Genomic DNA, 26689 nt, shown 5'->3' on the forward strand with positions numbered 1-26689 from the left:
TCTTACATAAAATCATCAGAAAACGTTATTGCGGACCAAGAATCTAGACGTTTTCACCCGGATGTGCAATGGGAACTTTCCCTTGGGGGCTACCAAATATTGATTAAAAATTTTGGACATCCCAGTATTGATCTTTTTGCAAGTCGCATTAATAAAAAATGTGACAGGTACGTTTCTTGGAACAGAGACCCAGATGCATATGCATATGACGCGTTTACCATAGAATGGGATGAATTTTTCTTTTACGCATTCCCGCCAGTGTCTAATACTAAAAGCTCTGAGAAAAATCATTACTGAAAAGGCAGAGGGTATCATGGTAGTCCCCGATTGGCCTACACAACCATGGTACCCCTTATTTAAGCGCTTTTTAGTGTCAAAATTATTAAAGATAAATCCTAAATGCACAGTAATATCTGGGTCAATTTCACCAAACGAGCATTTTTGTCTAATTCCCATGGAATTTTGAAATACCAACATTACCCAAAAAAAAATATGCTGATAATTTGATAAAAAATATAATAAACTTTAATTTTCTTATTGGGTAAAAATATTCATAAAACTATAAAAGTTATTTCAATTTAAAATTTTGGTCAGGGCACGGGAATTAGTGTGTCCATGGGAATTAGATTTTACTAGCACGGAAATTAGAACATAGCCCAGGAATTGTTTTCTTAACTTATTTTGGTAGTTAAAACTATTATTTATGTATATTTTAATCTACAATAAAATACTGCAACCATACTGAAGCGGCATCGAACATATTTACCTTCTTTAATTTTAGTTTCGGACGACAAATCTACGAAAGTATGATACACTAAAAACTACGTATTTGACTAATCGTTTCCTTTATTTTAATGGCAACTAATCTCTCTTTCTTAGTAAAATGTACATATTTCAAAACAATACTTTGAGTAGTTGCGTAAACTTGTCCGCCTTACATACAAAACTATTCATTAAAAAGTGTCATTATGTATCTGCATGTAGATAGGTACAAGGTGTATGATCTGGTATATGACCGTATAGGAATTGATACTAAGAAATAAATAGGGGCACAGTGAGAAGAAGTTATTGTGTAAGTTAATCTGAAGAAATCGAATATGCTGCCTTCATAAATTCATTACACAAAAAATTGTTTGACCACATATGAGGTAAGGTGGGGTAAACTATCTCCATGCCAAATATCATCAAGATGATATTGGTTCAGCGGTTTAAGCGTGACAAGATAACAGACAGACAGACAGAGATACTTTCGCATTTATAATATAGTAAGAATAGGATATATTTAATTATTCTTGTATTAGAAAAGCTAATTTATAACAACTATGAGGAACTATGAGGGTTTTCTGGGGTGAAAAATCGATCTAGCTAGGTGTTATCTCTGGGAAATCGCGCATTTTTAGTTTTTAGGTAGGTATATGTTTTCCGAGCAAAGCTCGGTCTCCCAGATGTTCAAACTTTATACGGCATACGCTGTCAGCTGTCTAATTTACAAAAAAGAACATTGCAAATTTGATTCATTTTGTTTTATGTAACCTTAGGTACAGGTATTATAATATGTAATAATTCCAAAAATAGTTTTATGTTTATATAATATTTTAATTTTATAATATGATCAATGAATAAGGTAAGGTGGGACAAGACTAACAGTACGAGGATTCCTTACAAGTGAGTCTTACCCCGGTGTCGTCTTACCCCACCTTACCTTACGTATTAAAATTGCCCGGGTTATTCGGGTCCACCCTGTATGTACTATAGTACTTATACTAAAAACCGTTCACAGATTTTTGTGCATTCTTTAAGATTTTCTTAAATGTAAAATACAAAGATATACGTCATATTGTTATTACATATAATATATATTCAATGCCAATATACATATATATATAATAATAATATGACGTAAACATTGCCAATTAACTTACAGTGCCCCCAATAAAAGATTTGTTGACAATATATGTAATACTTCCTAATTCCCGTGCCACTTAATCAGCTGTTTTAGGTAAATATTCCATGGGAATTAGGGCACGGAAATTAGAATTCGTAATAAAAAAATTCGCCAAAAATTTAAATCGTGTTTGACCAAACTGTTATGTTATCGCTAACATAAAGATACATAAAGGGCTCCTAAATATGACAATTGTTATTGAAAAGCTATGTGGGCAATAAAATTTATAAGGGGCATCGAAATTAGAAAAAAATTGTCGCCCACCCGGATTCCGAAATAATTACGCGATTTGCTCGAACACGCCGCGGCTTGACGTACATCCGCTTGCTTTGAGAGACAGCCGAATACTGCCAGTACAGGTGAGGCGGGACACGAGGCGGTTCAAATACAGACGTCGGCTGTCAGAGCCCTTTGAGTTTTGCCGACGAAATTGTACTCGCGCGCTCGGACAAAATTTAAACATCGATCACGAGCTATTTACCACAATGAAGTTAATAGTGTATGTGCTCAGTGATAGTAAATATCATCTAGTTTAAGTATTTGATACTAAATTAGTGATACTAATGTACAATTTTTCGTAGGATTTTTCATTATGCTCAAAAGTAGATTCCGGACAGGGCACGGGAGTAGTAATTTGAGCCTTTATGTATTTTTAAGTGTACTCTAAAAACCAATTAATCAGTGAATTCATATGGAACTCGGTGTGAAAGTGTGACTTCTTTATGTAAAAAAAAAATGGTAAGTGTTATCTGATGCTAACCCCCGATTTTCATCACGGACAGAAAAAAAATCGTGTTCAGAAATTGACCCACCTGATTCCAGCAACCGGAACATCCGGGCGAGCGTTACCCTGGTTGCCGGGGTTTTGTCAGCACGTCGCTATTGCAGCGGTGCGTCCCACAGTCTGCGGTGAATATCATGCTGGCATCGTTATCGGACAGCTCAATTAAGCAATACGATGTTTGTTTTAAACGTTGGTTTGATTTTTGTCTAAAGAACCAAATTGATGTATACGGTCCTTCAGTGCCAATGATTATAGAATTCTTAACAGAAATATTTAATTCAGGCGGAAAATACGGCACAATCAACAGCCACAGATCCGCTCTATCGCTTATATTAGGACAAATAACAGATGATGATCGTATTAAACGTTTCTGTAAGGGCGTTTTTAAGCTTAGACCGCCTATGCCACGGTATAACGTAACATGGGATGCATCTAAGGTTCTTAATTATTTAGGATGTTTTTATCCAAATGAAAGTTTACTATTCAATCAACTTTCAATGAAATGTGTAACTTTACTTGCTCTTGTGACAGCGCACAGAGTGCAGACACTGTCAAAAATTTGTATCAGTAATATTGTAATATGGCGATTGTCCACTTTTAGTGTTTAGCAGTAACACTTTGGTTTACTGCGACATAAACGCGTATTGCTTGTGTCAGCGCAACCTAACGTGTATATATAGGCAGGCATTTAGAGAATATACGTTCTTATACTATCACACATAAGGTGTTTGACTTCTACTCCCATCACCCGCTCGAAACAACATAACAAGATCTCTCCTGTTATTTGATGGCGACCCTGCCAGGATAATAATAAGCGATGAATGAAATTTGATACATCGCATAACGATTAAGTAATAAACAACTCAATTCAATAAAATTATTTAATTGTTTTTGAGTAATGATTAATACTTTAGCTACGTGTCGGACTGATCACCTGATATACAGCGAAAGTTTGATTTATTACATTTTTTTTTTTGAATTTTGGAAGTTAAATAAAAGTGTTTATTTTTATAAAAAACCTTACAGTACGGTACAAGTTTGAGAAGTTTTAAGGAGTTTAATAGGCACATTCGTACAATGTGACCTTATAGCTAGAGCACTAGTCCTTCGTACTTGATCATAGCGTGATATACAGTATCCTCCGTGAAAGTTGTAGGAGACTTTTAAGTCTTAATGTATTTGTGTCTCTAGGTACAGGCAGAGCCGTACAGCCTGGCCTGATATGCCGCTATTATTGTGTTTTAGGGTGACCATGCCCTCGGGTAGCCAATCCCGCGTGTAGTTATGAAGTTCGGGTACGCACGGGAGCGTAGCCCATGATGTATTGATTATAGGGTGACCATGCCCTGGGTAACCATTCCCATTAATTATGTTAGGAGCTTAGGACTCCGTCTTAATACGGCATTAGTTATTTTTATTACGAGATTTATAGGGTACCGTAACTATAAACAGCGAGAGTGAATATTTTAAAGTTGAATACCAAATGTTTTTAAATGTTTTAAAGTTGAATAGTAAATGTTTTAAAGATGAAGAGTAGGTAAATGTTTTTAAAGAACGAGATTTATATTTTATGAGAAAAGGAAGTAAATTAATATTTTAACGTTTGAGAGATGATAACATTTTAAGTGAAGATAATATTTTCTTATTAAAAGATAACGATATTTTTTTACAAGGACTACGACATTAATACGACACATAAAGTCAAGCTAAATAAAGATTGTTTGCATTATACCTATATAATTTATTAACATTATTTTTTATTGATTTCAGAAAAAATTGTAAACAAGTAACATGCGTTTAAATTTTTTCTTATGCCACCCCGGCGGTGAGAGGAACGTTCGGGGGAGGTGTAATGTGGCGATTGTCCACTTTTAGTGTTTAGCAGTAACACTTTGGTTTACTGCGACATAAACGCGTATTGCTTGTGTCAGCGCAACCTAACGTGTATATATAGGCAGGCATTTAGAGAATATACGTTCTTATACTATCACACATAAGGTGTTTGACTTCTACTCCCATCACCCGCTCGAAACAACATAACAAGATCTCTCCTGTTATTTGAATATAGTACATCTTTCTGATCAAATCATAATTAAAATATCGGAGATTATAAAAACATCTAGAGTGGGTGTCAACCAGCCAACTCTTTACTTACCTTATTTCGAAGAGTGCCCTCAAATATGTCCTGCTCGAACATTGATTGCTTATATCAACAGAACTAAAGATTTGCGTAAATCTGACTTGCTTTTTATAGGACTTAATAAGCCTCATAGTTGCGTTAAGTCTCCAACACTTAGTCGTTGGATTAAGACAACTCTGAAAAATAGCGGAATTGACATCTCCATCTTTTCTTCGCATAGTACAAGACATGCTTCTACATCTTTTGCTTACAAAGCGGGTGTAAGTTTGGACGCTATTAGAAAAGCTGCAGGATGGAGTGGCAATTCCACTACTTTTGCCAGGTTCTATAACAGAACTATCGTGGACGTTAACAATGAAAATACGGCATTTGCTAGATCCTTATGTTTGTCATAATTAATGAAGCACCTATTGAAGTATTTCAGTTGTATGATTTAATATTGATAAATCAGTATATTTAAGTGTCAGGGACACAAATCAAAAGATGTTATGTTATTATTTACATATATAATTGTAATAAATCAATATGAATGAACTTAAAGTTTATCACAATTCTGATATTTCCTTCCATGCTCTCAACATCTACAATGTGTTCTATAATCCTAAATTACTAATATCGAGGACGAAACACGAGTATAATTAATGATTAAACGAACTTACCTGTAAGTGAAGTTCGATCATAATTATACGAAGGGTTTCGTCCGAAGATATTAGTAATGCATTCCCGCCCGCCCAGGCCCCTAGGAAATATCATAATTTGAGCTCTAAACTAAATGAAGACGGTCGACCTGGGTAGGCCGGCGGAACCGTTACAAAAAAAAAAGGGGATGCCAGTATTGGCTACCTTTTTTCCCCTAAACAAGTGATGAGTAGTTACACTTTCGCGTAACTACAATGTGTTCTATAATATTAAATTACTAATATCTTCGGACGAAACCCTTCGTATAATTATGATCGAACTTCACTTACAGGTAAGTTCGTTTAATCATTAATTATGTCCCCAAATAATTGCGCATGTATGCGCCTGAAGCTTCTATGTGTGCTTTGGCCTCCTAGAAAAAGTTGCCAGTAATCAAAATAAAAACATTTTTCTACAGCAACATTGCTCCCAACTAAGATTTAAATTTTCACGAATTTTTTACATTATTAATCATAAAACTGTCTTTATCAATGTTCATAAAATATATGGAGGGTAGGTACGTCTACCCACCATAATAAAAAAATATATTTGTCAATGACTCTGTCCAACTGCTGTGGTTAAAGTTCATAACGAAAATTTTATTTATTAAATCTTTAAATAATAAATACAACGTAGCGGTACTACCACTTAAGACTCTGTAAGTCTGTACCTACATGGATTACAGCAATGCACATAGAAAATGTGCTATATGTGGAGCAACGGCTGTTGAAGATACATATTTGAGTGAAATTCTTAGCTTTAGTGGGTTCAGAAGGAACCGCGCCATAACGCATCTGGAAAGCGTATTAATTAACCGTGAAGAAATGTATGAATACAAGTTGGAAATCTGTGTAAAATGCCGTGTGTAAAGTGTAGTGTATCTGTGTGTGTAAAGTGTAATAGGTAGGCATGCCTAAAGTTATTTGTATTATACTGAAAACTTTGTGAATGCGCTTTATTAATGTCAATTTTTTTATTAAGTTGTCAGGGTTTAATTTTCAGTGTATATTTCTATATGTAAAACATTATTTTAATAAATAAAATAATACAATGTTATGAACATAAATATGCCTTTTATTTAAATCAATTGATAATACCACAAACAAGGGGTAATATTTGCATCTTTCATATATTTCGTGATATGAAGATAACAAATATGTTTATCAACAGAATTATACTCGTGTTTCGTCCTCGATATTAGTAATTTAGGATTATAGAACACATTGTAGTTACGCGAAAGTGTAACCACTCATCACTTGTTTAGGGGAAAAAAGGTAGCCAATACTGGCATCCCCTTTTTTTTTGTAACGGTTCCGCCGGCCTACCCAGGTCGACCCTCTTCATTCGCTTTTTAGTGCTGAACCACTCCACTTGTGTCAAGAGTTCGTGTTTCGACATGCCGAAGAGAAAGAACGAGGAGGAACTCGAGTTGTTGGCGAAACGCCTAAAGAAACTCAAAAAAGATCTTAAACGTAACCGACGTTCTTCCTCGTCCTCTTCGTGCTCCACATGTTCGTCGTCAAGTTCATCGTCGTCGGAGGCCGTGTCGATAAATCCGGATTACCAAAATGGTTAGTACTTAAAACTACCCACTTATTTTTGCAAAAATAAACTTTGTAATTTTATCAAATATAATGCAATCAGAGTAGAGTAGAATAGGACTATTTCGTCGCATTACATTGCATTCAGGGTAGTCTATAGGACTATTCCGCCGCATTAAAACAAAAACCCTTGTAACCAGATCAGTCTTAGGGACTGTTTCGCCACAGGGTTTAAGCTATTTTGCCGCCCAAAAATAATGCATTCAGGGGGTCTATAGGACCATTCCGCCGCATTGTAAAGAGGCATGTACTCAGATCAGTCTGTGGGACTGTTTCGCCACATGCTTCGCTTTTGTTAGTGCGCAAGTTGTAATGCATCCATTTGCTACTTGATTAGTCATGGGTCGAATATCATGTTTCCAGACCGAGATGCAACCGCGCGGGCTTGCGACGACGCGCCGCCGCCGCCACCCCCAGCGCAGGTTGCCGGCCGCTGCAGCGAAGTCGAGCCGATTGCCGGTCCATCACATGAAACCGAGCCAATCGCTAACCCATCACACACAATCGAGCCGATCGCAAGTCCATCACATGCGATGCCTGTGTATGCCAATCTGCCACCTGCAAATATGACTGTGGAACCCATTGAAATTGAAGATGATGAGGTCTGTCAGGCCGAGATATTGGAAATATTGGGAACCGATCCATCGCTGAGTCAAGAATATGGCGAAGATATTAACAAAGAAGTGGCTAGCAGATTTGAACACATAGCCACATCTGGCTTAGAAAAACAATCAAGACAAGAGCTACTAGATAAATATTTAGTACCTTCCAATTGCATGAAGATTGCCGCTCCGCAGCTAAATGCTGAGATAAAAGCAGCATCAACTGAAGCTGTCGTAAAAAGGGATAAAGCTATTGAGCTGAGGCAAAAGCCGTAGGCCGCATGCTGACGTCACAATTAAAGTCAAAGGATAAGAGCAACAATATTTCTAAACAGCTGATGGATGTTGCACGCTTACTATGCGATATACAATACGGTGAATCGTCAACTCGCAGGAACTTCACGCTGTATTCACTAAAAAAGGATTTTAGAGATGTATCTATCTATCTTTGTATTCGCTAATTGATCTCTAAAATCCTTTTTTAGTGAATACAGCGTGAAGTTCCTGCGAGTTGACAGAACTATCGTGGACGTTAACAATGAAAATACGGCATTTGCTAGATCCTTATGTTTGTCATAATTAATGAAGCACCTATTGAAGTATTTCAGTTGTATGATTTAATATTGATAAATCAGTATATTTAAGTGTCAGGGACACAAATCAAAAGATGTTATGTTGTTATTTACATATATAATTGTAATAAATCAATATGAATGAACTTAAAGTTTATCAATTCTGATATTTCCTTCCATGCTCTCAACATCTACAATGTGTTCTATAATCCTAAATTACTAATATCGAGGACGAAACACGAGTATAATTAATGATTAAACCTGTAAGTGAAGTTCGATCATAATTATACGAAGGGTTTCGTCCGAAGATATTAGTAATGCATTCCCGCCCGCCCAGGCCCCTAGGAAATATCATAATTTGAGCTCTAAACTAAATGAAGAGGGTCGACCTGGGTAGGCCGGCGGAACCGTTACAAAAAAAAAAGGGGATGCCAGTATTGGCTACCTTTTTTCCCCTAAACTAGTGATGAGTGGTTACACTTTCGCGTAACTACAATGTGTTCTACAATCCTAAATTACTAATATCTTCGGACGAAACCCTTCGTATAATTATGATCGAACTTCACTTACAGGTAAGTTCGTTTAATCATTAATTACTACCTACCAATACCCGCCAGGCTAAACCGGTTGTCAACTTTAGTTCCATTGGTACACAACGACGGCGCCAATAGTATAAACGTATATACGGTTGGGGACATTTTTTTGTATGGAGTTACCGTTCTTCTCCTAGTGAGTATTATATTCTTTGGTCTATGGGCCTTAGGGATCGGATAGAGATCGGTTATAAAAAATTAAAAAAACAAATAGGGAGCGTGCATGAACTGTAGGGGGCAGCACAGGAGCTGTCAGATTTTTTGGCGCGAGTCGTAAATGTGAAGTGTATGCTTCCGATGTAGCCCACAAGATGGCAGAACCTACTATGCACAAGAAAACGGTACGTCGCAGTGATAGAGAGGCAAATAAACAATATATAAACTAGAGTCGGACCAAGAAAAGTCTGCAGCAAATTTGATAGCCCACGCAGTGCAAGTGTCATTTAATACGTCATAATTTTATAGACTTTGACGTTTAAAATAACACGTGCACTGCGTGGGCTATCAAATCCACTGCAGACTTTTCATGGACTGACTTTAAAAGAATATTTTTTTTTTTCGTCCATCTGGACAGGGCTATAACCGCGAAAATCGAAGTTTGCAAATTGCGGACATTTTTCTCTGTCACTCTTATTACGCCTTCATTGGAGTAAAAGAGAAAGATCCCCGTAATTTGCGAATTTCGGTTTTCGCGGTAGCCCCTCAGGCTTCAGCTCTAAGCCATACTCCCTTGTCATAAGTAGAGTTTTTTGTCTTTTCAAACAAATAAAGTAGCGAGGCGATATATAGCCGTGAATGCAGGAACTATTATATGCAGACACAAAACGCTATGACATTGACAGATATATATCTAGTACAGAGTCCAAATTGTATTTCGTAGCTTTGCACGTTCATTACCCTCCAGCCTTTTTAGTTTTCTAATCACTCCGCCTGTTTAAGTATTTGAGCTCCTTATCTCGGTTTGGACTCATAGACACAAACAATAACACTACCGGGCGAGGTGACGCCCGATTAAATCTTAAATAAATTGCATTTATTTCGTTTTGGCGTCGTAATATTAAATAGTTTTCGCCTGAAACTATAACAATAAAACATATACAATATAAAACACGTTTTACTACCGTTAATATTAAAATTTTGAAGTATAGTTAGACATTCGTCACCGAGCGCGGGAGTATCAAACTAAAATAATCACACGGGCTCACATTAATTCAACTCTGGCTTCTAGTGAATCAAAAATGGTGTCTACAAGAGGAGTACGTTACAAATTCACTGAGGGTGAACGTGTTTTATGTTATGAACCAGATCCCACAAAAGCTAAAGTCCTGTATGATTCAAAGGTATTCTACAGTTACCAACTAATTGCATTATTTTTTGTATTTGTTTTAATTTATTTTTGCTATAGTATTATATTAAATATTTATATACAATATATATACAGTGGTACTACTAAACGAAATTAATAACTAGCTTGAATCTAAAATAGGCCCTTGAGGCATTGTACCAAGGATGCTGGCGGCATTTCCTCGCTGTATCGCAATGCTGATACGTTGTGCGAGGTAGCCGCCAGCTCTTCGGTCACCAGTTAACAACTTATGCGCGCTGGGACCCTATAATTATTTTTTATAAAATGTAACCTTACAACTAGCATCAAAATGTCAATTTAGGCTATGGCATGGTGTTTAATTGATTTGGTTGTTTTTTTTTTTTTCTTTTAAGGTATTAGAAGTGATAGAAAGCAAGGACAAACGGGGCAGGAGATCAGTGGAATATCTGATACATTTTCAAGGCTGGAATTCCTCATGGGACCGATGTGTGAGCGAGGATTTTGTGTTAAAAGACACAGAAGAAAACCGGCAGCTACAACGAGATCTCGCTGAGAAGTCACAATTGCAACTGTATGTCAACCACATTTATCAATAATAGATTTGGAAAGTTAGAATGAATCATTCATTAATATGCTAACTTCTAAGTTAGCATATTAATGACTGATAATAGCAAAGCATAAATATTTCTACAAATAAATGTGTCAGTTAACTTCAAACTCAGGTCAAATCATTCGACCCTTTCAGCAAATATCTACCTTATTACCTTTTCTTAATACCAATATCGCATAATCTGACAGATGGATTTACCCAAGTTTGAAGTTAAGACTCAAATATTGGAGCTTATATAGTGAAATGGATATAGAGTTTTAAGTTGGTACAGTCACCTGTAATAATATGTTACACAATGAAGGCTGCAAAAATATTTTTGCGGCCTTCATTGTGTAACATATTATTGCAGGTACATCTCACTGAAGTTATAGCTTGTCAAAATTGTAAGGCACACATAATTAATATAGATGTACTATTTTTGCAGGCTATTTAAGTTAGTCATCTAAATATGATATTCTAACACTTGGACTAGGTGGTAAGGGCTATAGTGGCCCACCATAATCACCATACAAGAAAAATTTGTATCAATGGTATTAGAAAATAGAATTGAATTTGTGTCGTTTTAAAAGCAAACAAAACAAAAGCAACTCTGTTCCATTTAATGTTTCAAATTTCATTGCAGGTAATTTGTACTAGTATTAGGACCATGGGATACTAGAGGTTAATTCTTGTGTGATCCATACAAAGTTAAATTATATCATCTTAGTATTTTTAATTCATATTTTTTTACATGAAAAGTAAGGTTCATGTATTATTTATAGTATGAAAATCTCAAACTTCTTTTCCGGTAGTAAAATGATACTTAAGAGGGGCCCCAATTTGACTTAGAAGCCGTCAGCACAGGCCCCGATTTGATGAATTCCCATGGGCTTCACCTGGTATTGTTATGCCACTGTCTTTTTCCCAGATAGTGTTAGTTATTATCGCAAAATGTGTACAGTGGTGCCTACTTGTACCGGCGCGAGCGCAAGAAGGGCAGCGGCGCGGGCCCGGCCAAGCGCGCGCGCCACGGCTTCAGCGACGACGGCTCCTCGTCCAGCACGCAGCCCGACGGTGAGCCTGCGACTAGCGACCATAACAGTAGCCGAGGAATGCCTACTAATCACATGCCTTCAGGTAGATCGAGTGCTCATTTGACATTTGAAAACTGTGCAGTGCAATAAATAAACCTAAAAATTTTTGTCATTGTGTATCATATTGCTTTGTATGAGTAGTTTTGTAGTGTTGTGACAGGGAATGGTTTACTTTCGTGTTCCATCGCACCAACTGAACCGCGTACTGACACTCGCAGCGCGGCGCATTGGGCGCACAGAGAATTAAGAGAAATAGGTACCTACCAGTTAGGGATGTTCTTGTGTGAGTGGGGTGCGTTGCTTTGCTTGCATTAGTAGTTTTGTAGTGTTGAAATAGGGACTAGTTTAGATCCATCTATTTAAATTGTGTGTCCTGCTGTCATTTACTTTTCTTTTAAAGGAAAATAATTTCTCTGAATTTAGCTACTAACTAAACTACCCTTTGTACAGAACTGCACATGCTGAACTACAGTGACTGTAGTTCTACAAAACTGTTATTTCGCCAAAGCGCCAAAACTACTAGTTTACGTTTGTCCGTACGGAACGGTTGTGCGGTACTGCTATGGAGAATAGAGTAAATGCTTTTTGTTTCTGTTGGCAAATGCCTGATACTTGTATAATAAGTAGAACAATAAATAAATGATGGTTTGCAGACGGATCGACGGGTGACACGGACTCGTCCATGGGCTCGGGCTGCAGCAGCCCGCACTCGCCGCCGCCGCACCAGGGCCGCGCGCACATCACGCTGCCCTCCGCGCTCAGGTACCTATACCCTATGATCTTTTTCTCAAAAATGGACGGCAAAGTCGACTTTGCCGTTTAAAAAATAGGTTGCGAAGCGCGTAGTTTATGGTCAGTCAAAAATTAAAAAGTTAAAAACATTGCAGTCTCGATTTTGGGACTGCAATGTTGCATACAAATTCCATTATTTGTCGAGTTCCAAACTTTTTAAAAGTTGAAAAGGCCATATCAAATGAAGGCACAGGCCCATTAAACAGCCAAACAGATGATTAGTACCGCGACTATTTAGCTGTCTCAAATAGGTTGGCGTATTTTCGGCAGAAAAATACACTTCTATTTTTTTATTAAGAGCGCTCTTACAAGAAAAGTCGAAATAATGCAAAATTGATGATACTAGTCGACGAAATTCAGGACTTTGCGCTCATTATTAGAAACAATGAGTACTTGTTTCAGTAAAAGCGTCTTCTTATCTTTATAAATGTCGTTGTAAATATTAGAAAAAGGACTTATTAAATTAGTAATGATTTTTTTTCTGATGGTCGTTTCCGAAAAACCCCGTGAAGCACTGAATGGCGAGCTCTTATTTGGAAATGTTGAGAATTTTACTCTGCTAAACCTGGCTATTTTGTATTACTAATACCCTGTACTTTAGGCATATCAAACTATATTTTTCCTACATACCTTTGAGAAAGAGAAAATCAAAGTAAAACGAACTCGATTTTCTCTCCGAAACAAGTGTCAATTCCTACGAAAATCTACTTAATATCGAAGTCATTTTCATACTCAAGCAATCTGCAACGTTTGCTTATACTGTTGGTATACATTAGTGTTTATGAAATTCTACTATAATTTTTTGGCAATTTTTTGAAAACTACTCTATATTACCGATGACGCGCGCTGCGCCAGCTCAGTGCCGCGGCAGAGCTTGTAGAGGCAGGACGTGTGTCGCTCGGCTCCGCACATTTTCAACGGCGACGACGAGGTTTTTTATCATTGTGTGCGGCGGGCGCCGTGTAAAACGCTATACTGTGTGCGTGTAAACCGCAACGAGAGACTTTGATCCTAGCACCGTTTTTATAGTATTATAATTTATAATGGTACAGTTTAATAAACTACCGGACAGGATTAAAAATATTTGAAACGACCTGACATTCTATATGTATTTATTTGACTCAAGATAGTACTCAGGGTCTGATGATGGAGCCGGAAGGTGGGCACCGGTACCAATCAACCATGCAACTAAACCACTTTGTGTTTAGGCTCGTTTTATTCATCTCAACAAGATCTTTGACACAAGATAGTACTCAGGGTCTGATGATGGAGCCGGAAGGTGGTCACCGGTACCAATCAACCATGCAACTAAACCACTTCGTGTTTGGGCTCGTTTGATTCGGCTCAACAAGATCTTTGACTTAAGATAGTACTCAGGGTCTGATGATGGAGCCGGAAGGTGGTCACCAGTACCAATCAACAATGCAATTAAACCACTTCGTGTTTAGGCTCGTTTGATTCGTCTCAACAAGACCTTGGACACAAGATAGTACTCAGGATCTGATGATGGAGCTGGAAGGTGGCCACGGGTACCAGTCTACCATGTAACTGAACCACTTCGTGTTTGGGCTCGTTTGATTTGTCGCAACAAGATCTTTGACACAAGGTAGTACTGAGGGTCTGATGATGGATCCGGAAGGTGGTGACCGGTACCAATCAACCATGCAACTAAACCACTTCGTGTTTGGCTTCGTTCGATTCGTCGCAACAAGATCTTTGACACAAGTTAGTACTCAGGGTCTGATGATGGAGCTGGACTGTGGCCACGGGTACCAGTCTACCATGTAACTGAACCACTTCGTGTTTGGGCTCGTTTGATTTGTCGCAACAAGATCTTTGACACAAGGTAGTACTGAGGGTCTGATGATGGATCCGGAAGGTGGTCACCGGTACCAATCAACCATGCAACTAAACCACTTCGTGTTTGGCTTCGTTCGATTCGTCGCAACAAGATCTTTGACACAAGTTAGTACTCAGGGTCTGATGATGGAGCTGGACTGTGGCCACGGGTACCAGTCTACCATGTAACTGAACCACTTCGTGTTTGGGCTCATTTGATTCGTCGCAATAAGATGTTTGACACAAGATACTACTCAGGGTCTGATGATGGAGCTGATGATGATAGACAGGTACCCGTCGCCACCTTCGCGCTCCATCATCAGACCCTGAGTACTACCTTGTGTCAAAGATCTTGTTGAGATGAATAAAACGTGCCTAAACACGAAATGGTTTAGTTGCATGGTTGATTGGTACCGGTGACCACCTTCCGGCTCCAACATCAGACCCTGAGTACTATCTTGTGTCAAAGATCTTGTTGAAACGAATAAAACGAGCCTAAACACGAAGTGGTTTAGTTGCATGGTTGATTGGTACCGGTGACCACCTTCCAGCTCCATCATCAGACTCTGAGTATCACCTAGTGTCAAAGATCTTGTTGAGACGAATCAAACGATCCTAAACACGATGTGGTTTAGTTGCATGGTTGATTGGTAATGGTACCTTCCAGCTCCATCATCAGAGCCTGAGTACTGTCTTGTGTCAAAGATCTTGTTGAGACGAATCAAACGAGCCCAAACACGAAGTTGTTTAGTTACATGATAGACTGGTACCCGTGGCCACCTTCCAGCTCCATCATCAGACCCTGTGTATCTTCAGTGTCAAAGATCTTGTTGAGACGAATCAAACGAGCCTAATCATGTTACTACATGGTTGATTGGTATCCGTGACCACCTTAATCATCATCAGATCCTCAGTACCAGTTCGTTTTTAAACCCTCGTTGATACAAACTTTACAACCTATAGGTACCAAATGCAATGACGAAACATGTAAATAAGCGAGTAGGTACCTATAATTTCTTTCGAGTAATATACCTTCATAAGTACAAGTATGGGGTTATTCATAAATTACGTCGTTTCAAATGGGAGGAGTGGGGGGGGGGGGTCTGGACATCGGATGATGGTAACATGACGTAGGAGGAAACAGATTCATCCGAAGCTTGATTTTTGGATGATTTGAGGGGTGGGGGGGGGTCAAAAATCGTCAAAAATAGATGACGTAATTTATGAACAGCCCCTATGTACATTTGCACTGCATTTAGTATTTTCGTACTTACCAAATAACAGTTTTAGAACTTTAAAAGTTAAGTACAGTTAGTGTTGTTATGGTTGATTTCAATATGCTTCGCGAAGGATCAAGAATGTTTAATCCATCATTGTAGTGCGAGTGTGGTAGAAGGGATCGGCGTACTGAGCTCGCACGGCCTGCCGCAGCGCGTAAAATACCTAAACTCGCTCAACGCCGAAATGTAATAGCGCTCTTAAAAAAATAAAAAGGCGGCAAAGCTAATTTTTCAATTGTTTCTACTTTTTTCTGTGAAAATATATACGTAAGAAAGTTGCTTTTGTAAAATATTTCTATGATATTTATATTTCTTGCACCATTTTTGAGAAAAGCACTATATATGACTCGGCTGGAAGGCTACTTGCTGGCTTCGGATTCAATTAAACGGACTCCCAAGGTCGTCCGTTTAAAACGAATCCTCAGCCTGCAAGTAGCTACTTCCGAGCCTCGACAATAATGTACTATTATATGCCTATACCCATCACACTAAACTAAATAAACATTAACATCTTTCAAGAAGCCGGCTGGCCTCCAGCTGTTAATGTCAAGGAATTTATCACAAAATAAAGAAACAGACTTAGAAAACAATGTGTAAAGCGAATAAAATTGCTAGACTTTATGGTATTACACTAATTAACATCCTTCTAGAATTCAGCCAGCGTCCAGCTGTGAATGGCAAGGAGTTTGACTCACTGAAACAGAACATCAATTCACAGACAAATTCACAATTATTATTTTTAAACGGGTAAGGTTGCCAGATTCGACGATTATATGAGTTCGTGATGTCAGTGATCAGCTACCATAAAATAATGTTTTATTATAAGACAGAGTACATCATCAGTTGTATAAAAGGATGGTATACCTAACACTTAAATCCAACCGCACCTTTAGGACATGCCAAGGAAAATTGTCCACCATGTTTCCCCGAACAAACCCGATTTTTATGGAGAATTTAGGTATACCTAGGATTTTTTTATATGATAAAGGAAGAAAGAAAATAAATTTCTATGACTCAAAAATTGCGTCTTCGATTTATAACACAATTACACGAAAAATACATGCGTTTATACGAGCCAAACCTCCTTGTTCCTTGGTTCCTTTATCTAACAAGGAACGCAACGAATTTCATTTGGACAGAGACCGTCTGACGTTCGACTACCACCTGGTGGTGAAGCGGGGCCGGCTGTCGCGGCTGCCGGCGGCGCCGAGCGCGGCGCAGGTGCTGGAGTCCTTCGTCAAGTGGTTCGCGCGCGCCGGCGCCTGGCACCCGCAGCGCCCGCGCCACGACCCCCCCATGAAGCCCGACTTGCGCGACGTCTCCTGCAGGTTTGAGCCCTCTTACTTCTAAATTCAAAAAAATATGACATGTACAATGACATGACATGAAAAATACATAGCAATATTATAAATACAACCGCCAATACCTGGGTAAACATTACATCTGTTATATGTATTGTATAGTCCTCTATGGTTAACAAAACAATCCATTAAATTTGAAGATGTAAAAGGTCCCTAATGTCAGAGTAGAGTACTAGTACTAATAAGATTTCGAGGCGTAAAGGCTCTCCAAGCGTCAAAATAAAATTATATGAAATAAATCGCGTCAAGACTGTTAAGCTAACAGTCTTATAAACGAATGTTACAGAATTCATAACTAGAATGTATCATACAGTAAGTCAATATTGGACACTTGGTGTTCCCATTCGTTTTCGACAGTTCATATGTAAAATTTGATGATCGCTAGCTTTTTCAAGTTTAAAATTCAAATTATATTGCCCAAATCATTTGTTTTTGAGATGCCACGACTGGGCTTATGAGCGCAGAACAGCAATTAGAAGATTATTTCTACGAGTTATGTATGTTTCTGATAGAATATTGTTGATGTATGTGTCGGTTAGATTGAACCTGGTACGCGAGGTGGCGGACGGGCTGCGCGTGTACTTCGACTTCGTGCTGCGCGCGCAGCTGCTGTACAAGCAAGAGCGGCAGCAGTACCACGAGCTGTGCGGCCAGTTCCTGCACGAGTGAGTCACTGTTGCATCCACCACACTTAGGGCCACCACACAAGTTAACTATGAGTCAACTCTATGGCTGCTGATAGACGCAACGTTGGCACAACTGCTCAGCGACACCATTTTCCATTGCGCTGACTAGACGCCGACGCTCAAAAGATGCTAGTGTGGTGTGACCCTTAGGGTCGGTTGCACCAAACCGTCTGTCACCGTTAAAGCGTTCGCTGAATATTGTATGGGAAGTTTCATCTATCTCTGCTGCGTGACGTTGATCACTGATCAGGCTGGTAACTGTGTTTGGTGCAACTGCCCTTAATGGGCAAATCAACGCAACTCCCATTCAGTAAAAATTGGTGAACTTTTTGAAGAAGACAGACGGTTTAGTGTAGCTGGCCCTTAGACGATAAAGTCACCATGTCCAGCGCCTACTCCAGCGGCGCACGGCAATGTTTCGGTGGCAATTAGTTTTTACCTCATTTTATTATCACCACCGCCACCAAACACCAGTAGGTAAACCAGTTCTCGCTTTATATTTAGTATTCAGTAATTTATTGATTTCATAGGTAAGGTGGTACATCAAAACAAGATCAGCTATGAGCCCTGCAAGGGCACTGCAATTTACATTCTTAATTAGCTTAATAACTAACTAAACTAATAAAATATAAATAATTAAGAACACAATTTCAATAATAATAATAAAACATTAATATAGATATAACTAGCTTCTGCGTGCGACTTCGTCTACTTGGAATGATGATGATGATGATTGATAAATCCTATGTCCTTCCCCGGGCCGCGATCTATCTCATTACCAACTCACATTTAAATCGGTTCAACGGTTTAAGCGTGAAAAGGTAACAGCTAAATACTTTCGCATGTATAGGTATTATTAGAAGATATTTGGGTGAATTAACTTTTTCTTGTCACTAGTTGCCATGGTTACGGTCTCCTGGGTCACTCTTAAAATACTAGTTATTTCGTATTTAAATGAACCAAACTTGATTTTTTTGGTAGTTATAAGGCCTTTCCATAATGGGACATCTACTAAGCACGTTTGTAGAACATGGTACAGTAAGCTCTTCTAAGAAACTATGCTACTATTGTCTCCTGGCTGATGGGACAGAATAACAACAAGAAATAGTTGATCGAACCATTTTATATGCTGTCAATATTTTAGAGATGAGACAGAGGAGGAGGAACTGAAATCCGAGGTGGACGAAGAAGAAGGCGCGTGTATGGAGACGGCCGCGGGCGAGGGCGTGGACAAAGAGGACCCGGAGGACATCAAGAGCCCGAAGATACCCGAGTACTCGCACTTGCCGCCCGACCCCACCGAGGCGGACGCACCCGCAGGTACATAGTCAACATTAATGCTTTCTTGTTTCACACCTACCTACAGCTCGATTTACAAATGGAATGAATGAGTGAATGCAAATATCCATATATTGTGTAGGTACTAAACATAATAGATGAACCAAAAAATGCTGACTCTGGCCTGGCTGTATACCGATACATGTGTCAGTCACACACTGACAGATATAATTCGTTTCGTTCATTCCATTTGTGCCAGCTTTCGTCAATCGACCAGTACTTTTGTCAACCATTATACTGACATGCTTTGTTTGATAATGATAACGGACGAAAGTGGCTATATTATTATTGAAAATGTGTGTCGATCTGTTGATTACGATAATGAAAGGAACTACAAAACTAAATACTTTTGATGTTTGTCCACCTTTGACGTTTTAGGACTCTACTCGATCGATACCTTGTCGACCGAGTAGGAACAAAGCGTCTCCGTTTCAGCTTGGGCAATACCCAAGCCGTATGTCCGGCTCTTCTCCTCTACAGGTCGCATTTCTCAACCGATTCGAGTTATCTACGAATTCGACAATTATATGGAATTTATTTGTCGATTTAGTTTTCGGATTTTTTTCATATGCGGAACGAAATCTACAGTTCACAGAGACAGTAGTTGTTTATAGTAAAGTATCCGTGTTTTCGAACAGCAGCAGAAGAGCAGTCCAACAATCACGAGGAGCCAGCGGGCGCTAGTGAGGAAGCCAACAATGGCAACAACGCGACCAACAACAAAGAGCCCGCCAAGAGCGAGCCGAGCGCCGACGAGGCCGACGGCAAGCGCGAGGCGCGCCCCGCCACGCGCAGCGGCAACATCAACCGCCGGTGAGACTGCTTCATCAACGTTGTCTTGACACGACGTACGACCAGTTGCACTGACTACAATTGTCAGACTGATCAGCGCCAGTCGGCAGAGAACTATGAAACTTGCCGTACAATAAAATGTAGCTAATGTTTTAACTGCGACAGACGGTTTATTGCACCAAACTGTTAAACCGTTAATCGTTAAAACGACAATTGACAATTTGTGCGTGGTGCTACCCGCGTTTAGTCCTATTCCCCTAAATTAGATGGGGCAGAGGGCGTTCACAGTGCGCCGCCAACTCGATCGTGCTTGACTTCGAGCAACACCGGCTTCCGACACGTCGGAAGGGAGGGGCCCAAGCGATATATCTTACCGTACAAATCTTTCTGCCATTTTTTGCGGGGGGAAAGGTGCACACAGTCTCACTTCTCACACACTTACATACAAAATCCAATCTGTAATGACGATACAAATACATAGAAAATGACACAAGTCAAAGACAAATCTTACAAACCTCGATCTCTTTTTGTGTACGGACGAGTCACAAGTGTCACAACACGCACACTAACACATATCGTCGAAGAATTTTATTGTGTTCTGAGCACAGAACACCGCCTCTAGAAACCTAATACTTATTGGCCATTTTGTTCCCGACGCAAATCACCAAACTGTGAGGTGCGGGAGGGGAGCTCACGGCGTTGCGATTGGTCGTTTTAAACATGGCGCGCTGACACGTGTAAATGTAGGGATGGGACATGTTCATTACAGGTAGTGGGTACTGCTACCAGTGACATCGAAATTTATTGTGGTAAAATTGTTACCAATTTAGTATACTAAGGGCCACTTGCATCATCCCACTAACCCGGGGTTAACCGGTTAAACCGTTAACCCAGTGTCAAATTGTACTGGTAACCATGGTAACTCTAGGTTTAACCGGTTAACCCCGAGTTAGTAAATGGTGCAAGTGGCCCTTAGAGTAAACTTACTTAAGAGCGCTCTTACAAGAAAAGTCGAAATAATGCAAAATTGATGATACTAGTCGACGAAATTCAGGACTTTGCGCTCATTATTAGAAACAATGAGTACTTGTTCCAGTAAAAGCGTCTTCTTATCTTTATAAATATCGTTGTAAATATTAGAAAAAGGACTTATTAAATTAGTAATGATTTTTTTTCTGATGGTCGTTTCCGAAAAACCCCGTGAAGCACTGAATGGCGAGCTCTTATTTGGAAATGTTGAGAATTTTACTCTGCTAAACCTGGCTATTTTGTATTACTAATACCCTGTACTTTAGGCATATCAAACTATATTTTTCCTACATACCTTTGAGAAAGAGAAAATCAAAGTAAAACGAACTCGATTTTCTCTCCGAAACAAGTGTCAATTCCTACGAAAATCTACTTAATATCGAAGTCATTTTCATACTCAAGCAATCTGCAACGTTTGCTTATACTGTTGGTATACATTAGTGTTTATGAAATTCTACTATAATTTTTTGGCAATTTTTTGAAAACTACTCTATATTACCGATGACGCGCGCTGCGCCAGCTCAGTGCCGCGGCAGAGCTTGTAGAGGCAGGACGTGTGTCGGTCGGCTCCGCACATTTTCAACGGCGACGACGAGGTTTTTTATCATTGTGTGCGGCGGGCGCCGTGTAAAACGCTATACTGTGTGCGTGTAAACCGCAACGAGAGACTTTGATCCTAGCACTGTTTTTATAGTATTATAATTTATAATGGTACAGTTTAATAAACTACCGGACAGGATTAAAAATATTTGAAACGACCTGACATTCTATATGTATTTATTTGACTCAAGATAGTACTCAGGGTCTGATGATGGAGCCGGAAGGTGGTCACCGGTACCAATCAACCATGCAACTAAACCACTTCGTGTTTGGGCTCGTTTGATTCGGCTCAACAAGATCTTTGACTTAAGATAGTACTCAGGGTCTGATGATGGAGCCGGAAGGTGGTCACCGGTACCAATCAACCATGCAACTAAACCACTTCGTGTTTGGGCTCGTTTGATTCGTCTCAACAAGATCTTTGGCACAAGATAATACTCAGGGTCTGATGATGGAGCCGGAAGGTGGTCACCGGTACCAATCAACCATGCAACTAAACCACTTCGTGTTTAGGCTCGTTTGATTCGTCTCAACAAGATCTTTGACACAAGATAGTACTCAGGGTCTGATGATGGAGCCGGCAGGTGGTCACCGGTACCAATCAACCATGCCACTAAACCACTTCGTGTTTAGGCTCGTTTTATTCGTTTCTATAAGATCTTTGACACAAGATAGTACTCAGGGTCTGATGTTGGAGCCGGAAGGTGGTCACCGGTACCAATCAACCATGCAACTAAACCACTTCGTGTTTGGGCTCGTTTGATTCGGCTCAACAAGATCTTTGACTTAAGATAGTACTCAGGGTCTGATGATGGAGCCGGAAGGTGGTCACCGGTACCAATCAACCATGCAACTAAACCACTTCGTGTTTGGGCTCGTTTGATTCGTCTCAACAAGATCTTTGGCACAAGATAATACTCAGGGTCTGATGATGGAGCCGGAAGGTGGTCACCGGTACCAATCAACCATGCAACTAAACCACTTCGTGTTTAGGCTCGTTTGATTCGTCTCAACAAGATCTTTGACACAAGATAGTACTCAGGGTCTGATGATGGAGCCGGCAGGTGGTCACCGGTACCAATCAACCATGCCACTAAACCACTTCGTGTTTAGGCTCGTTTGATTTGTCGCAACAAGATCTTTGACACAAGGTAGTACTGAGGGTATGATGATGGATCCGGAAGGTGGTCACCGGTACCAATCAACCATGCAACTACACCACTTCGTGTTTGGCTTCGTTCGATTCGTCGCAACAAGATCTTTGACACAAGTTAGTACTCAGGGTCTGATGATGGAGCTGGACTGTGGCCACGGGTACCAGTCTACCATGTAACTGAACCACTTCGTGTTTGGGCTCGTTTGATTCGTCGCAATAAGATGTTTGACACAAGATACTACTCAGGGTCTGATGATGGAGCTGATAGACAGGTACCCGTCGCCACCTTCGCGCTCCATCATCAGACTCTGAGTATCACCTAGTGTCAAAGATCTTGTTGAGACGAATCAAACGATTCTAAACACGATGTGGTTTAGTTGCATGGTTGATTGGTAATGGTACCTTCCAGCTCCATCATCAGACCCTGAGTACTGTCTTGTGTCAAAGATCTTGTTGAGACGAATCAAACGAGCCCAAACACGAAGTTGTTTAGTTACATGATAGACTGGTACCCGTGGCCACCTTCCAGCTCCATCATCAGACCCTGTGTATCTTCAGTGTCAAAGATCTTGTTGAGACGAATCAAACGAGCCTAATCATGTTACTACATGGTTGATTGGTATCCGTGACCACCTTAATCATCATCAGATCCTCAGTACCAGTTCGTTTTTAACTGAGGAAGAATGTATACAAAGTAAAAAATATTTTTAATTATATTATTTAATTTATTTAATTTATTTTGTGAAATTCCGGAAATCTATTGGGTGTGTTTTTGTAATTTATTTATGTTGTATAGAATATGGATATCTTGTCCGAAATAAAATATTTTTAATTTTTAATTTAATTTAAACCCTCGTTGATACAAACTTTACAACCTATAGGTACCAAATGCAATGACGAAACATGTAAATAAGCGAGTAGGTACCTATAATTTCTTTCGAGTAATATACCTTCATAAGTACGAGTATGGGGCTATTCATAAATTACGTCGTTTCAAATGGGAGGAGATGGGGGGGGGGGTTCTGGACATCGGATGATGGTAACATGACGTAGGAGGAAACAGATTCATCCGAAGCTTGATTTTTGGATGATTTGAGGGGTGGGGGGGTCAAAAATCGTCAAAAATAGATGACGTAATTTATGAACAGCCCCTATGCACATTTGCACTGCATTTAGTATTTTCGTACTTACCAAATAACAGTTTTAGAACTTTAAAAGTTAAGTACAGTTAGTGTTGTTATGGTTGATTTCAATATGCTTCGCGAAGGATCAAGAATGTTTAATCCATCATTGTAGTGCGAGTGTGGTAGAAGGGATCGGCATACTGAGCTCGCACGGCCTGCCGCAGCGCGTAAAATACCTAAACTCGCTCAACGCCGAAATGTAATAGCGCTCTTAATAATTATACTTATTGATTAATTTAATATTTCATTAAGTAATTTAACAATGTACCTGAAATTTTTACTTAACATATTAGGGCATTTCTGTTTAAAGTACCCAGAACTTGAATTTTAAAGTTTAGAATTTTTTTATTATTTCCACTCAGAATCGCAATCTCTTTCGATACGAGAAAAAAGTGTCGCCAAAATCTCATACAATTATTTTCTTTTGTCCGTTTTATTAAGGTCATAGAAGGTTGTATTGAAAACATATTCAAATGGACCAATAACATATGCCTATTACAAATCAACTCCGAGTTCTCTCGCACTTCTTTGAAGTTCATCATCAGGTCCATCTCGTGACACGAGACCTAACTGCTCACCTAGAGGATTCTAAAAAACCCATACAACATATGTCTATCACAAACCAACACCGAGTTCCCTCGCACTTCTTTGAAGTTCATCATCAGGTCCATCTCGTGACATGAGACCTAACTGCTCACCTAGAGGATTCTAAAAAAACCCATACAACATATGTCTATCACAAACCAACACCGAGTTCCCTCGCACTTCTTTGAAGTTCATCATCAGGTCCATCTCGTGACATGAGACCTAACTGCTTACCTAGAGGATTCTAAAAAACCCATACAACATATGTCTATCACAAACCAACACCGAGTTCCCTCGCACTTCTTTGGAGTTCATCATCAGGTCCATCTCGTGACATGAGACCTAACTGCTCACCTAGAGGATTCTAAATAACCCATACAACATATGTCTATCACAAACCAACACCGAGTTCCCTCGCACTTCTTTGAAGTTCATCATCAGGTCCATCTCGTGACATGAGACCTAACTGCTCACCTAGAGGATTCTAAATAACCCATACAACATATGTCTATCACAAACCAACACCGAGTTCCCTCGCACTTCTTTGAAGTTCATCATCAGGTCCATCTCGTGACATGAGACCTAACTGCTCACCTAGAGGATTCTAAAAAACCCATACAACATATGTCTATCACAAACCAACACCGAGTTCCCTCGAACTTCTTTGAAGTTCATCATCAGGTCCATCTCGTGACATGAGACCTAACTGCTCACCTAGAGGATTCTAAATAACCCATACAACATATGTCTATCACAACCCAACACCGAATTCCCTCGCACTTCTTTGAAGTTCATCATCAGGTCCATCTCGTGACATGAGACCTAACTGCTCACCTAGAGGATTCTAAAAAACCCATACAACATATGTCTATCACAAACCAACACCGAGTTCCCTCGAACTTCTTTGAAGTTCATCATCAGGTCCATCTCGTGACATGAGACCTAACTGCTCACCTAGAGGATTCTAAAAAACCCATACAACATATGTCTATCACAAACCAACACCGAGTTCCCTCGAACTTCTTTGAAGTTCATCATCAGGTCCATCTCGTGACATGCGGCCTAACTGCTCCGCTAGCCTAGAGGATTCTAAAAAAACTTACACAACATGTTACCTATATATTATGTCTAAAATGGTACAATACGGTATGACGAAGCACGAAGTTTCCGCAACTGAAAAACCATCATCGTCACATCACTAGTCGAAAGGGAAAGGGATAGCGCATTGCATTTTCAAGTTGACGAAAAGGGACGGACATACTTCGCCTCTGCTTACTGACCAGTATAAAATGAACCCCGCGGACAAGAAACATTATTCAATGAAATAATGAATTTCGCTTTCCTGTGGGATGTTATTCCATCTGTTTTGTAAGTAGAAGTCTTAGATGACTTGCCACACCATTTTACGCTGCAATATCCCATGATTTCCCAATTGCACACTGCACACTGCTAACAGGTCGTAACCTTGGGCGCAACTGATCGGAGCGGCGCGCGAACAATCTTATATTTGACCTATACACCATACGGGCGGTGACCGCGAGTCGTCCTATAAGCTCGGTCTATAGGGGTTGGTCTGTGGTTCTGAGAGATGAGAAGTCGGATTTGTCGCTCGACCGATCCGCAATTTATACTGGGCGAGCAAAATCGATAAATCCAACAATTACATGAGACTAAAATATAATAATTATGTTTAAATGTAATTAAACGTATGATATGTAAAAACAATATTACATGTGAAATGTAACACCTTCTTTTTGTAAATTTGATGTCCCCGACCTCTTTTTACTACAAAAAACGGAGCAATTAGGCATTTTTTCTGCTGCTGTGTTCACGCGCGCGTCTGGATTCGGTCTAGTGTAAAATCCGAGCGCAACTAGTTTTATTACCCGCGCTAGATCAGTTGATCTTGTACGTAGGCAGAGTGGAAATAGTGCGAATGCCGCCTCCCTTCCGTGTTGCTCGAAGGTGCTTGAGGTTCGTGCTCACCTGTCCAATTTCATTGTCCAATGTCAATGTGTCTCACTCTCTCATTAAAGCAAAATGTGAGACGCAATACACATTGGACAAAGAAATTGAATAGCTGGAATACCACTCTACGATAGGTTTGTGCGGTGGGATCAAT

General features: G+C 39.6%; 1 protein-coding gene across 3 annotated transcripts in view; it reads left to right on the forward strand.

Moving 5' to 3' along the window:
* The first annotated feature begins 9866 nt into the window (after positions 1-9866).
* Positions 9867-26689, forward strand: part of LOC134795188 (protein male-specific lethal-3) — a 68299-nt gene continuing 51476 nt past the window's right edge. The window contains exons 1-8 of one of the 3 annotated variants that reach the window (XM_063767029.1): positions 9867-10255; positions 10635-10813; positions 11793-11968; positions 12579-12687; positions 16976-17164; positions 17737-17862; positions 19028-19203; positions 19863-20034. In XM_063767029.1, the coding sequence (XP_063623099.1) occupies positions 10154-10255; positions 10635-10813; positions 11793-11968; positions 12579-12687; positions 16976-17164; positions 17737-17862; positions 19028-19203; positions 19863-20034 (1229 nt within the window). In that variant the 5' untranslated portion in view covers positions 9867-10153. Of the gene's footprint in view, positions 10256-10634; positions 10814-11792; positions 11969-12578; positions 12688-16975; positions 17165-17736; positions 17863-19027; positions 19204-19859; positions 20035-26689 lie in introns of all 3 variants that reach the window. The other 2 variants (XM_063767021.1, XM_063767033.1) reach the window with 2 other exon arrangements.

The sequence above is a fragment of the Cydia splendana genome, chromosome 1 (genome assembly GCF_910591565.1).
Source record: "Cydia splendana chromosome 1, ilCydSple1.2, whole genome shotgun sequence".
Taxonomy (NCBI): domain Eukaryota; kingdom Metazoa; phylum Arthropoda; class Insecta; order Lepidoptera; family Tortricidae; genus Cydia; species Cydia splendana.